The sequence below is a fragment of the Ranitomeya variabilis genome, chromosome 2 (genome assembly GCF_051348905.1).
Source record: "Ranitomeya variabilis isolate aRanVar5 chromosome 2, aRanVar5.hap1, whole genome shotgun sequence".
Classification (NCBI taxonomy): Eukaryota; Metazoa; Chordata; class Amphibia; order Anura; family Dendrobatidae; genus Ranitomeya; species Ranitomeya variabilis.
The window spans coordinates 401,131,592-401,146,299 of NC_135233.1; the positions used below are offsets into that span (position 1 = coordinate 401,131,592).

General features: G+C 44.5%; 1 protein-coding gene across 1 annotated transcript in view; it reads right to left on the reverse strand.

Annotated features, from left to right (window-relative positions):
* XPNPEP2 (X-prolyl aminopeptidase 2) overlaps positions 1–14,708 on the reverse strand; it is a 95,175-nt gene that overhangs the window by 59,237 nt on the left and 21,230 nt on the right. Inside the window, exon 6 of the mRNA XM_077286511.1 lies at positions 1,061–1,165. Coding sequence (XP_077142626.1) covers positions 1,061–1,165 — 105 coding nt within the window. The remainder of the gene's footprint in view (positions 1–1,060; positions 1,166–14,708) is intronic.

The window sequence follows — 14,708 nt, forward strand, 5'->3', positions numbered from 1 at the left end:
GCAGGGTGGCCGTGGTGTCTTCTATGGAGAGCATCGCAGGGGTCTGTGACGCATCCATTGTGGACACCGGGCGCTTGTGCCGGTGTCCTTTTACATGGGGGCCGCCATCTTCTTCCGGTTGAACCCGGAAGTGCTAACCACTTCCGGGTCGCGGCCATACTGTATGCACTCGCGCTGTCACCGGCATCAGCGCGGGTGCCGTCCACCTCCTCCTCCGCCCGGAGTTTCAATTCAGGACTCCCGGGTAAACTGTGGAGCTGCACGCCGCCTGAGCGCTCGCCAAAGCGCAGCGCTTACCTCTCCTCGGCGCTAGGTCCCGCAGACTGCCCGGATGGATTCCCATGAGCCAGGAACCCCTGCAGTTGTGGCCTCATGGCGTCTGCCAGCAGAGGGGGGAAACTGAGAAGAGGACCCCCGACGCTGCATCCAGCTCTGGAGCCCTTGCCGTCCTCACAGGTAAACTGCGCAAGCGGCATCCAGGCTAGGCATCCTCTTCTCCGTGGATTCCCGTAGGAACAGGAAACCAAACTGTGGGAGCGAGGGGGACCGCCCCTTTTATCTCTCCGTAGGGTTTCCTGTTCCTAGGGGCGGATCCCCTCTCTCAGTGGGTGCTGTCGTGGCGAAGAGAAAATAATAAATAGAAGCCGCCGTCTATGTCAGCCGCCATGTATCCGAATTTGCCAAAATAAGCTGCAAAATTTAAGTTCTTGTGAATCCAATTTTTTTTTTCTAAAACTCAAAGCTAATTTGATTTGCTATGAATGAATTTTCTAATTTCTAATAATTATTATTGTTAGACTATACAATGGCATAATAATACATGACATAACTCGGAATGGAATTATAAAATCACTATAACTTTATAACTACATGGTCAAGAAAACAACGGCTCCTCTTTTCTGCAATTCCTGCATTGTGTGTTGCCATTAAGATTGCTACATATTTTTCACACAGCTTTCCCAGGCTCCTGATTGGCTTTTCTTTGCCCATCTTCTATACTAGCATATCATTTCCTCATTTCTGATATTGACTTGTAACATTCAGTATGGAAGTTACTGACGCGTCTTCTGCAGCTCCCAGTTACAGTCCATCTGCCGCTCCGCCTGGGTCCAGTACCGGCTGTCAGTGAAGACGGCAGCTCGGGTCAGCGTCACCGCTGCGGTGCCTGAAACGACAGAACAGAGATTCTCTGGAGACATCAGGGCTAAGACTCGCGACAAGATAATTCTAAAAGATCAATTCTTATCGGAACCTTGATTTCTGGTTACCGTATAACTACAAATCGCTTTAACATTCTAATGTTCTTCCATAAAGATTTTCAAGATCTCTACTTGCTGTCAGTGAATGTCCAAAGTCTACGGGTTTGCTTCAGTCTTGTCCAGTCGGATCTTCTCTCTACAGACTAAACAGCTTGGACTCCAAAGTATTGTAGCCAGACAAAGCGGTCAGTGCAAAACCAGGGACAAGCTGCGGCCAGTGTCACATACAATATAGGAAACACGGGAATATTGAATTCATCTGTGCAATGGCCGAATAACGGAGAAATAACCATGAGGACATTAAAAGGGACATACAGGTGCTTCTCACAAGATGAGAACATCATCAAAAAGTGAATTTATTTCAGTTCTTCAATACAAAAAGTGAATCTCATATACAGTGCAGACCAAAAGTTTGGACACACTTTCTCAATTAAAGATTTTTTTTGTATTTTCATGACTTTGAAAATTGTACATTCACACTGAAGGCATCAAAGCTATGAATTAATACATGTGGAATTATATACTTAACAAAAAAGTGTGAAACAACTGAAATTATGTCTTATATTCTAGGTTCTTCAAAGTAGCCACCTTTTGCTTTGATGACTGCTTTGCACACTCTTGGCGTTCTCTTGATGAGCTTCAAATGTAGTCACCGGGAATGGTTTTCACTTCACAGGTGTGCCCTGTCAGGTTTAATAAGTGGGATTTCTTGCCTTATAAATGGGGTTGGGACCATCAGTTGTGTTGTGCAGAAGTCTGGTGGATACACAGCTGATAGTCCTACTGAATAGACTGTTAGAATTTGTATTATGGCAAGAAAAAAGCAGCTAAGTAAAGAAAAATGAGTGGCCATCATTACTTTAAGAAATGAAGGTCAGTGAGTCCGAAAAATTGGGAAAACTTTGAAAGTGTCCCCAAGTGCAGTTCCAAAAACCATCAAGCGCTACAAAGAAACTGGCTCACATGAGGACCGCCCCAGGAAAGGAAGACCAAGAGTCACCTCTGCTTCTGAGGATAAGTTTATCCGAGTCACTAGCCTCAGAAATCGCAGGTTAACAGCAGCTCAGATAAGAGACTAGGTCAATGCCACACACAGTTCTAGCAGCAGACACATCTATACAACAACTGTTAAGAGGAGACTTTGTGCAGCAGGCCTTCATGGTAAAATAGCTGCTAGGAAACCACTGCTAAGGACAGGCAACAAGCAGAAGAGACTTGTTTGGGCTAAAGAACACAAGGAATGGACATTAGACCAGTGGAAATCTGTGCTTTGGTCTGATGAGTCCAAATTTGAGATCTTTGGTTCCAACTACCGTGTCTTTGTGCGACGCAGAAAAGGTGAACGGATGGACTCTACATGCCTGGTTCCCACCGTGAAGCATGGAGGAGGAGGAGATGTGATGGTGTGGGGGTGTTTTGCTGGTGACACTGTTGGGGGATTTATTCAAAACTAGCTGAAGAGCCCAGCGTTGCCTGGGCATAGTAAATATCTGTGGTTATCTTATTTTCCCATCACGCCTCTCATTTTCCCCCTCACATCTCTCATTTTCTCCCTTACACCTCTCATTTTCCCCCTCCTCTTATATTCCCCTCACTCCTCTCATTCCCTCCTCATTCCTCTCATTCCCCACTAACACTTGTCATTTCGACCTCACATCTGTTATTTTCCGATCACTCCACTATTTGCCCTCACTCCTCTCATTTTGCACTCACACCTTTTCATTTTCACCTCACGCCTCTCATTTTCCCCTCAGTATATACATGTTTGTCATCTCCCTTATATATAGTATACACCTGTATGTCATCTCCTGTATATAGTATATACCTGTATGTCATCTCCCCTGTAAATAGTATATACCTGCTGTACGTCATCTCCTCCTGTATATTGTATATACCTATGTGTCATCTCCTCCTGTATATAGTATATACCTGTATGTCATCTCTTCTGTATATACTATATACCTGTATGTCATCTCTTCCTATATATAGTATATACCTGTATGTCATCTCCTGTATATAGTATATACCTGTATGTCATCTCCCCTGTTTATAGTATATACCTGCTGTATGTCATCTCCTCCTCTATATACCTATGTGTCATCTCCGCTTTTAAATAGTATATACCTGTATGTCATCTGTCATCTCCTCCTGTATATAGTATATACCTGTAAGTCATCTCCTCCTGTATATAGTATATACCTGTGTGTCATGTGCTCCTGTATATAGTATATACCTGTCATCTCCTCCTGTATATAGTATGTACCTGTATGTCATCTCCTCTTGTATATAGTATATACCTGTGTGTCATCTGCTCCTGTATATAGTATATATCTGTGTGTCATCTCCTCCTGTATATAGTATATACGTGTGTCATCTCCCCTGTATATAGTATATACCTGTGTGTCATCTCCTCCTGTACATAGTATATACCTGTGTGTCATCTTCTCCTGTATATAGTATATACCTGTGTGTCATCTCCCCTGTATATAGTATGTACCTGTATGTCATCTCCCCTGTATATAGTATATACCAGTGTGTCATCTCCTCCTGTATATATTATATACCTGTATGTCATCTCCTGTATATAGTATATACCTGTGTGTCATCTCCCCTGTATATAGTATATATGTGTGTGTCATCTCCCCTGTTTATAGTATATACCTGTGTGTCATCTCCTCCTGTATATAGTATATATCTGTGTGTCATCTCCTCCTGTATTAGACCTCGTTCACACGTTATTTGCTCAGTATTTTTACCTCAGTATTTGTAAAATAAATTGGCAGCCTGATAAATCCCCAGCAAACAGGAAGCCCTCCCCCCTGGCAGTATATATTAGCTCACACATACACATAATAGATAGGTCATGTGACTGACAGCTGCCATATTTCCTATATGGTACAGTTGTTGCTCTTGTAGTTTGTCTGCTTATGAATTAGATTTTTATTTTTGAAGGATAATACCAGACTTGTGTTTGTTTTAGGGCGAGTTTCATGTGTCAAGTTGTGTGTGTTGAGTTGCGTGTGGCGACATGCATGAAGCGACTTTTGTGTGGTGACATGCGTGTAGCAACTTTTTGTGTGTTGAGTTGCATGTGACAGGTTAGTGTAGCAAGTTGTGTGCAGCAAGTTTTGCGCATGACGTGTTTTGTGCGTGGCAAGTTTTATGTGTGGTGCGTTTTGAGCATGTGCAAGTTTTGTGTGAGGCAACTTTTGTGCATGAGGCAATTTTTCCGCGTGTGCAAGTTTTGCGTGTGGCGAGTTTTCCATGAGGTGAGTTTTGCACGTGTGGCGAGTTTTGCGTGAGCCTAGTTTTGCATGTGGTGAGTTTTGAGCGTGGCGAGTTTTGAGCCGTGACTTTTGTGTTTCGACTTTTATGTGGCGAGGTTGGTGTATGTGTGGTGAAATGTGTGCTGAGGGTGATATATGTGTTCAAGCACGTGGTAGTGTGTGGCGCATTTTGTGTGTGTTCATATCCCCATGTGTGGTGAGTATCCCATGTCGGGGGCCCACCTTAGCAACTGTATGGTATATACTCTTTGGCGCCATCGCTCTCATTCTTTAAGTCCCCCTTGTTCACATCTGGCAGCTGTCAATTTGCCTCCAACACTTTTCCTTTCACTTTTTCCCCATTATGTAGATAGGGGCAAAATTGTTTGGTGAATTGGAACGCGCGGGGTTAAAATTTCGCCTCACAACATAGCCTATGACGCTCACAGGGTCCAGACGTGTGACTGTGCAAAATTTTGTGGCTGTAGCTGCAATGGTGCAGATGCCAATCCCGGACATACACACACACATACACACACACATTCAGTTTTATATATATACTAGCTGTACTACCCGGCTTCGCCCGGGGTAATAACTGCTGTTAGCAAAATAGAATGTGTTAACAAAATTTTATTCTGCACAAAAAAACCACAAAACAAATAGATAGAAATGTAATTATTAAAAGGCAAAAACTAAGCTAATAGAAGCATTTTACAACATATATTTCAACACCAGAGATATTCCACACAGATTTAACTAAATTGGCCAAGTAATGTGAAGTAATCTTCTACTACTTAAGGCTACGTTCACACTAGCGTTGTGCGCCGCTGCGTCGGCGACGCAACGCACAACGCACGCAAAAACGCGGCAAAACGCACGCAAAAACGCTGCGTTTTGCGACGCATGCGTCGGTTTTTGCCGAAAATCGGATGCAAGAAAAATGCAACTTGTTGCGTTTTCTTGGTCCGACGCTTGCGGCAAAAAAGACGCATGTGTGGCACAACGCAACAAAAAAAAACGCATGCGTCCCCCATGTTAAGTATAGGGGGCGCATGACGCATGCGTCGCCGCTGCGTCGCCGACGCAAATCCGACGCACATTAGCTTAACGCTAATGTGAACGTAGCCTAATCGAGAGCCTTTTGATAAACGACATTCTTAGTTTTTCCTTCAGGTGCAAAGACAAACAGATTTTTGGCTGTTCCAACTCTTGAACAGGCCACATAAAGTTGACCATGAGAAAAGCATGGAGATTGTAAATCTAAGCTAGCTGAAGAGCCCGGCGTTGCCTGGGCATAGTAAATATCTGTGGTTAGTTATAGCACCTCACTTCTCTTATTTTCCCATCACGCCTCTCATTTTCCCCATCACATCTTTCATTTTCCCCCTCACATCTCTCATTTTCTCCCTCACACCTGTCATTTTCCCCCTCACTCCTCTCATTCCCCCCTAACACTTGTCATTTCGACCTCACATCTGTCATTTTCCGATCATGCCACTATTTTCCCTCACTCCTCTCATTTTGCACTCACACATTTTCATTTTCACCTCACACCTCTCATTTTCACCTCAGTATATACATGTTTGTCATCTCCCTTATATATAGTATACACCTATATGTCATCTCCTGTATATAGTATATACCTGTATGTCATCTCCCCTGTATATAGTGTATACCTGCTGTGTGTCATCTCCTCCTGTATATAGTATATACCTGTGTTATGGTTCTCAATGGCAAGAGAACATAGCCCAGCATACATAGGAACTAGCTCTTGGAAGGATGGAAACTTAAACTGACCATGAACTAAACCTGCCGCACAACTAACAGTAGCCGGGTAGCGTAGCCTGCGTTTTATCCCTAGACGCCCAGCGCCGGCCGGAGGACTAACTAATCCTGGCAGAGGAAAATATAGTCCTGGCTCACCTCTAGAGAAATTTCCCCGAAAGGCAGACAGAGGCCCCCACATATATTGGCGGTGATTTAAGATGAAAAATGACAAACGTAGTATGAAAATAGGTTTAGCAAAATCGAGGTCCGCTTACTAGATAGCAGGAAGACAGAAAGGGTACTTTCATGGTCAGCTGAAAACCCTATCAATACACCATCCTGAAATTACTTTAAGACTCTAGTATTAACTCATAACATCAGAGTGGCAATTTCAGATCACAAGAGCTTTCCAGACACAGAAACGAAACTGCAGCTGTGAACTGGAACAAAATGCAAAAAACAAACAAGGACAAAAGTCCGACTTAGCTGGAAGTTGTCTGGTAGCAGGAACATGCACAGAAAGGCTTCTGATTACAATGTTGACCGGCATGGAAGTGACAGAGGAGCAAGGTTAAATAGCGACTCCCACATCCTGATGGGAACAGGTGAACAGAGGGGATGATGCACACAAGTTCAATTCCACCAGTGGCCACCGGGGGAGCCCAAAATCCAATTTCACAACAGTACCCCCCCCTCAAGGAGGGGGCACCGAACCCTCACCAGAACCACCAGGGCGATCAGGATGAGCCCTATGAAAGGCACGGACCAGATCGGAGGCATGAACATCAGAGGCAGTCACCCAAGAATTATCCTCCTGACCGTATCCCTTCCATTTGACCAGATACTGGAGTTTCCGTCTGGAAACACGGGAGTCCAAGATTTTTTCCACAACGTACTCCAACTCGCCCTCAACCAACACCGGAGCAGGAGGCTCAACGGACGGCACAACCGGTACCTCATACCTGCGCAACAATGACCGATGAAAAACATTATGAATAGAAAAAGATGCAGGGAGGTCCAAACGGAAGGACACAGGGTTAAGAATCTCCAATATCTTGTACGGGCCGATGAACCGAGGCTTAAACTTAGGAGAAGAAACCCTCATAGGGACAAAACGAGAAGACAACCACACCAAGTCCCCGACACAAAGCCGAGGACCAACCCGACGCCGGCGGTTGGCAAAAAGCTGAGTCTTCTCCTGGGACAACTTCAAATTGTCCACCACCTGCCCCCAAATCTGATGCAACCTCTCCACCACAGCATCCACTCCAGGACAATCCGAAGATTCCACCTGACCGGAGGAAAATCGAGGATGAAACCCCGAATTACAGAAAAAAGGAGACACCAAGGTGGCAGAGCTGGCCCGATTATTGAGGGCAAACTCCGCTAAAGGCAAAAAAGCAACCCAATCATCCTGATCTGCAGACACAAAACACCTCAAATATGTCTCCAAAGTCTGATTCGTCCGCTCGGTCTGGCCATTAGTCTGAGGATGGAAAGCAGACGAGAAAGACAAATCTATGCCCATCCTAGCACAGAATGCCCGCCAAAATCTAGACACGAATTGGGTTCCTCTGTCAGAAACGATATTCTCCGGAATACCATGCAAACGAACCACATTTTGAAAAAACAGAGGAACCAACTCGGAAGAAGAAGGCAACTTAGGCAGGGGAACCAAATGGACCATCTTAGAGAAACGGTCACACACCACCCAGATGACAGACATCTTCTGAGAAACAGGAAGATCCGAAATAAAATCCATCGAGATGTGCGTCCAAGGCCTCTTCGGGATAGGCAAGGGCAACAACAATCCACTAGCCCGAGAACAACAAGGCTTGGCCCGAGCACAAACGTCACAAGACTGCACAAAGCCTCGTACATCTCGTGACAGGGAAGGCCACCAGAAGGACCTTGCCACCAAATCCCTGGTACCAAAGATTCCAGGATGACCTGCCAACGCAGAAGAATGAACCTCAGAAATGACTTTACTGGTCCAATCATCAGGAACAAACAGTCTACCAGGTGGGCAACGATCAGGTCTATCCGCCTGAAAATCCTGCAAGGCCCGCCGCAGGTCTGGAGAAACGGCAGACAATATCACTCCATCCTTAAGGATACCTGTAGGTTCAGAATTACCAGGGGAGTCAGGCTCAAAACTCCTAGAAAGGGCATCAGCCTTAACATTCTTAGAACCCGGTAGGTATGACACCACAAAATTAAACCGAGAGAAAAACAACGACCAGCGCGCCTGTCTAGGATTCAGGCGTCTGGCGGACTCAAGATAAATTAAATTTTTGTGGTCGGTCAATACCACCACCTGATGTCTAGCCCCCTCAAGCCAATGACGCCACTCCTCAAAAGCCCACTTCATGGCCAAAAGCTCCCGATTCCCAATATCATAATTCCGCTCGGCGGGCGAAAATTTACGAGAAAAAAAAGCACAAGGTTTCATCACGGAGCAGTCGGAACTTCTTTGCGACAAAACCGCCCCAGCTCCGATTTCAGAAGCGTCGACCTCAACCTGAAAAGGAAGAGCAACATCAGGCTGACGCAACACAGGGGCGGAAGAAAAGCGGCGCTTAAGCTCCCGAAAGGCCTCCACAGCATCAGGGGAACAATCAGCAACATCAGCACCCTTCTTAGTCAAATCACTCAATGGTTTAACAACATCAGAAAAACCAGCAATAAATCGACGATAAAAGTTAGCAAAGCCCAAAAATTTCTGAAGACTCTTAAGAGAAGAGGGTTGCGTCCAATCACAAATAGCCCGAACCTTGACAGGATCCATCTCGATGGAAGAGGGGGAAAAAATGTATCCCAAGAAGGAAATCTTTTGAACCCCAAAAACGCACTTAGAACCCTTCACACACAAGGAATTAGACTGCAAAACCTGAAAAACCCTCCTGACCTGCTGGACATGAGAGTCCCAGTCATCCGAAAAAATCAGAATATCATCCAGATACACGATCATAAATTTATCCAAATAATCACGGAAAATGTCATGCATAAAGGACTGAAAGACTGAAGGGGCATTTGAAAGGCCAAAAGGCATCACCAAATACTCAAAGTGGCCCTCGGGCGTATTAAATGCGGTTTTCCACTCATCCCCCTGCTTAATTCGCACCAAATTATACGCCCCACGGAGATCTATCTTAGAGAACCACTTGGCCCCCTTTATGCGAGCAAACAAATCAGTCAGCAGTGGCAACGGATATTGATATTTAACCGTGATTTTATTCAAAAGCCGATAATCAATACACGGCCTCAAAGAGCCATCTTTCTTAGACACAAAGAAAAAACCGGCTCCTAAGGGAGATGACGAAGGACGAATATGTCCCTTTTCCAAGGACTCCTTTATATATTCTCGCATAGCAGCATGTTGAGGCACAGACAGATTAAATAAACGACCCTTAGGGTATTTACTACCCGGAATCAAATCTATGGCACAATCGCACTCCCGGTGCGGAGGTAATGAACCAAGCTTAGGTTCTTCAAAAACGTCACGATAGTCAGACAAGAATTCAGGAATCTCAGAGGGAATAGATGACGAAATGGAAACCAAAGGTACGTCCCCATGCATCCCCTTACATCCCCAGCTTAACACAGACATAGCGTTCCAGTCGAGGACTGGGTTATGAGATTGCAGCCATGGCAATCCAAGCACCAACACATCATGTAGATTATACAGCACAAGAAAGCGAATAATCTCCTGATGATCCGGATTAATTCGCATAGTTACTTGTGTCCAGTATTGTGGTTTATTACTAGCCAATGGGGTGGAGTCAATCCCCTTCAGAGGTATAGGAGTTTCAAGAGGCTCTAAATCATACCCACAGCGTTTGGCAAAGGACCAATCCATAAGACTCAAAGCGGCGCCAGAGTCGACATAGGCATCCGCGGTAATAGATGATAAAGAACAAATCAGGGTCACAGATAGAATAAACTTAGACTGAAAAGTGCCAATTGAAACTGACTTATCAAGCTTCTTAGTACGCTTAGAGCATGCTGATATAACATGAGTTGAATCACCACAATAAAAGCACAACCCATTTTTTCGTCTAAAATTCTGCCGTTCGCTTCTGGACAGAATTCTATCACATTGCATATTCTCTGGCGTCTTCTCAGTAGACACCGCCAAATGGTGCACAGGTTTGCGCTCCCGCAGACGTCTATCGATCTGGATAGCCATTGTCATGGACTCATTCAGACCCGCAGGCACAGGGAACCCCACCATAACATCCTTAACGGCATCAGAGAGACCCTCTCTGAAATTCGCCGCCAGGGCGCACTCATTCCACTGAGTAAGCACAGACCATTTACGGAATTTTTGGCAGTATATTTCAACTTCATCTTGCCCCTGAGATAGGGACATCAAGGCTTTTTCCGCCTGAAGCTCTAAATGAGGTTCCTCATAAAGCAACCCCAAGGCCAGAAAAAACGCATCCACATTGAGCAACGCAGGATCCCCTGGAGCCAATGCAAAAGCCCAATCTTGAGGGTCGCCCCGGAGCAAGGAAATCACAATCCTGACCTGCTGAGCAGGATCTCCAGCAGAGCGAGATTTCAGGGACAAAAACAACTTGCAATTATTTTTGAAATTTTGAAAGCAAGATCTATTCCCCGAGAAAAATTCAGGCAAAGGAATTCTAGGTTCAGATATAGGAACATGAACAACAAAATCTTGTAAATTTTGAACTTTCGTGGTGAGATTATTCAAACCTGCAGCTAAACTCTGAATATCCATTTTAAACAGGTGAACACAGAGCCATTCCAGGATTAGAAGGAGAGAGAGAGAGGAAGGCTGCAATATAGGCAGACTTGCAAGTGATTCAATTGAAAGCACACTCAGAACTGAAGGAAAAAAAAAAAAAAATTTTTTCAGCAGACTTCTTTTTTCTCTCCTTTCTCTGCCAATTAATTTAACCCTTTGTGGTCCGGTCAAACTGTTATGGTTCTCAATGGCAAGAGAACATAGCCCAGCATACATAGGAACTAGCTCTTGGAAGGATGGAAACTTAAACTGACCATGAACTAAACCTGCCGCACAACTAACAGTAGCCGGGTAGCGTAGCCTGCGTTTTATCCCTAGACGCCCAGCGCCGGCCGGAGGACTAACTAATCCTGGCAGAGGAAAATATAGTCCTGGCTCACCTCTAGAGAAATTTCCCCGAAAGGCAGACAGAGGCCCCCACATATATTGGCGGTGATTTAAGATGAAAAATGACAAACGTAGTATGAAAATAGGTTTAGCAAAATCGAGGTCCGCTTACTAGATAGCAGGAAGACAGAAAGGGTACTTTCATGGTCAGCTGAAAACCCTATCAATACACCATCCTGAAATTACTTTAAGACTCTAGTATTAACTCATAACATCAGAGTGGCAATTTCAGATCACAAGAGCTTTCCAGACACAGAAACGAAACTGCAGCTGTGAACTGGAACAAAATGCAAAAAACAAACAAGGACAAAAGTCCGACTTAGCTGGAAGTTGTCTGGTAGCAGGAACATGCACAGAAAGGCTTCTGATTACAATGTTGACCGGCATGGAAGTGACAGAGGAGCAAGGTTAAATAGCGACTCCCACATCCTGATGGGAACAGGTGAACAGAGGGGATGATGCACACAAGTTCAATTCCACCAGTGGCCACCGGGGGAGCCCAAAATCCAATTTCACAACATACCTGTATGTCATCTCCTCCTATACATAGCATATACCTGTATGTCATCTCCTCCTGTATATACTATATACCTGTAGGTAATCTGCTCATGTATATAGTATATACCTGTGTGTCATCTCCTTCTGTATATAGTATATACCTGTATGTCATCTCCTGCTGTATGTAGTATGTACCTGTATGTCATCTCCTCCTCTATATAGTATATACCTGTGTGTCATCTCTCCTGTATATAGTATATATCTGTGTGTCATCTCCTCCTGCATATAGTATATACCTGTGTGTCATCTCCCCTGTAAATAGTATATACCTGTGTGTCATCTCCTCCTGTATATAGTATATATCTGTATGTCATCTCCTCCTGTATTAGACCTCGTTCACACGTTATTTGGTCAGTATTTTTACCTCAGTATTTGTAAGCTAAATTGGCAGCCTGATAAATCCCCAGCCAACAGTAAGCCCACCCCCTGGCAGTATATATTAGCTCACACATACACATAATAGACTGGTCATGTGACTGACAGCTGCCGGATTCCTATATGGTACATTTGTTGCTCTTGTAGTTTGTCAGCTTATTAATCAGATTTTTATTTTTGAAGGATAATACCAGACTTGTGTGTGTTTTAGGGCGAGTTTCGTGTGTCAAGTTGTGTGTGTTGAGTTGCGTGTGGTGACATGCATGTAGGGACTTTTGTGAGATGAGTTTTGTGTGGCGACATGTGTGTAGCAACTTTTTGTGTGTCGAGTTGCATGTGACAGGTTAGTGTAGCAAGTTGTGTGCAGCAAGTTTTGCGCATGGCGAGTTTTGCGCGTGGCGAGTTTTATGTGTGGTGGCTTTTGAGTATGTGCAAGTTTTGTGTGAGGCAACTTTTGCATGTGTTGCAACTTTTGTGCATGTGGCAATTTTTCCGCGTGTGCAAGTTTTGCGTGTGGCGAGTTTTCCATGAGGTGAGTTTTGCACGTGTGGCGAGTTTTGCATGTGGAGAGATTTGCGCGTGGCGAGTTTTGAGCGGCGACTTTTGTGTTTCAACTTTTATGTGGCGAGGTTGGTGTTTGTGTGGTGAAATGTGCGCTGAGGGTGGTATATGTGTTCGAGCACGTGGTAGTGTGTGGCGCATTTTGTGTGTGTGTTCATATCCCCGTGGTGGTGTGGTGATTATCCCATGTCGGGGCCCCACCTTAGCAACTGTACAGTATATACTCTTTGGCGCCATCGCTCTCATTCCTTAAGTCCCCCTTGTTCACATCTGGCAGCTGTTAATTTGCCTCCAACACTTTTCCTTTCACTGTTTCCCCATTATGTAGATAGGGGCAAAATTGTTTGGTGAATTGGAAAGCGCGGGGTTAAAATTTCACCTCACAACATAGCTTTGACGCTCTCAGGGTCCAGACATGTGACTGTGCAAAATTTTGTGCCTGTAGCTGCGACGGCTCCAACACTTTTCCTTTCACTTTTTCCCCATTATTCAGATGCCAATCCCGGACATACACACATACACACACACATACATACATACACACATTCAGCTTTATATATTAGACTAGCTGTACTACCCGGCTTCGCCCGGGTTAATGACTGCTGTTAGCAAAATAGAATGTGTTAACAAAAATTTATTCTGCACACAAAAACCACAAAACAAATAGATAGAAATGTAATTATTAAACGGCAAAAACTAAGCTAATAGAAGCATTTCTTAACATATATTAGCTTTGTTATACTGAGAATGTCTTTGTTGCCTATATTAACCAATCAGAGCTCAGATTAATTAACTGTAGCAAAATAGAAGCTGAGCTGTGATTGGTTGCTATTGGCAGCCTGATAAATCCCCAGCCAACAGGAAGCCCTCCCCCCTGGCAGTATATATTAGCTCACACATACACATAATAGACAGGTCATGTGACTGACAGCTGCCGTATTTCCTATATGGTACAATTGTTGCTCTTGTAGTTTGTCTGCTTATTAATCAGATTTTTATTTTTGAAGGACTTCTGTGTGTTTTAGGGCGAGTTTCATGTGTCAAGTTGCGTGTGTTGAGTTGCGTGTGGCGACATGCGTGTAGCGACTTTTGTGAGATGAGTTTTGTGTGGTGACATGCGTGTAGCAACTTTTTGTGTGTCGAGTTGCATGTGACAGGTTAGTGTAGCAAGTTGTGTGCAGCAAGATTTGTGCATGGCGAGTTTTGCGCGTGGCGAGTTTTATGTGTGGTGCGTTTTGAGTATGTGCAAGTTTTGTGTGAGGCAACTTTTGCATGTGGTGCAACTTTTGTACATGTGGCAATTTTTCTGTGTGTGCAAGTTTACCATGAGGTGAGTTTTCCATGAGGTGAGTTTTGCACGTGTGGCGAGTTTAGCGTGAGCCTAGTTTTGCATATGACGAGTTTTGCATGTAGCGAGTTTTGCGCGTGGTGAGTTTTGAGTGGTGACTTTTGTGTTTCGACTTTTATGTGGCGAGGTTGGTGTGTGTGTGGTGAAATGTGTGCTGAGGGTGGTATATGTGTTCAAGCACGTGGTAGTGTGTGGCGCATTTTGTGTGTGTGTTCATATCCCCGTGTGTGGTGAGTATCCCATGTCGGGGCCCCACCTTAGCAACTGTACGGTATATACTCTTTGGCGCCATCGCTCTCATTCTTTAAGTCCCATTGTTCACATCTGGCAGCTGTCAATTTTCCTCCAACACTTTTCCCTTCACTTTTTCCCCATTATGTAGATAGGGGCAAAATTGTTTGGTGAATTGGAACGCG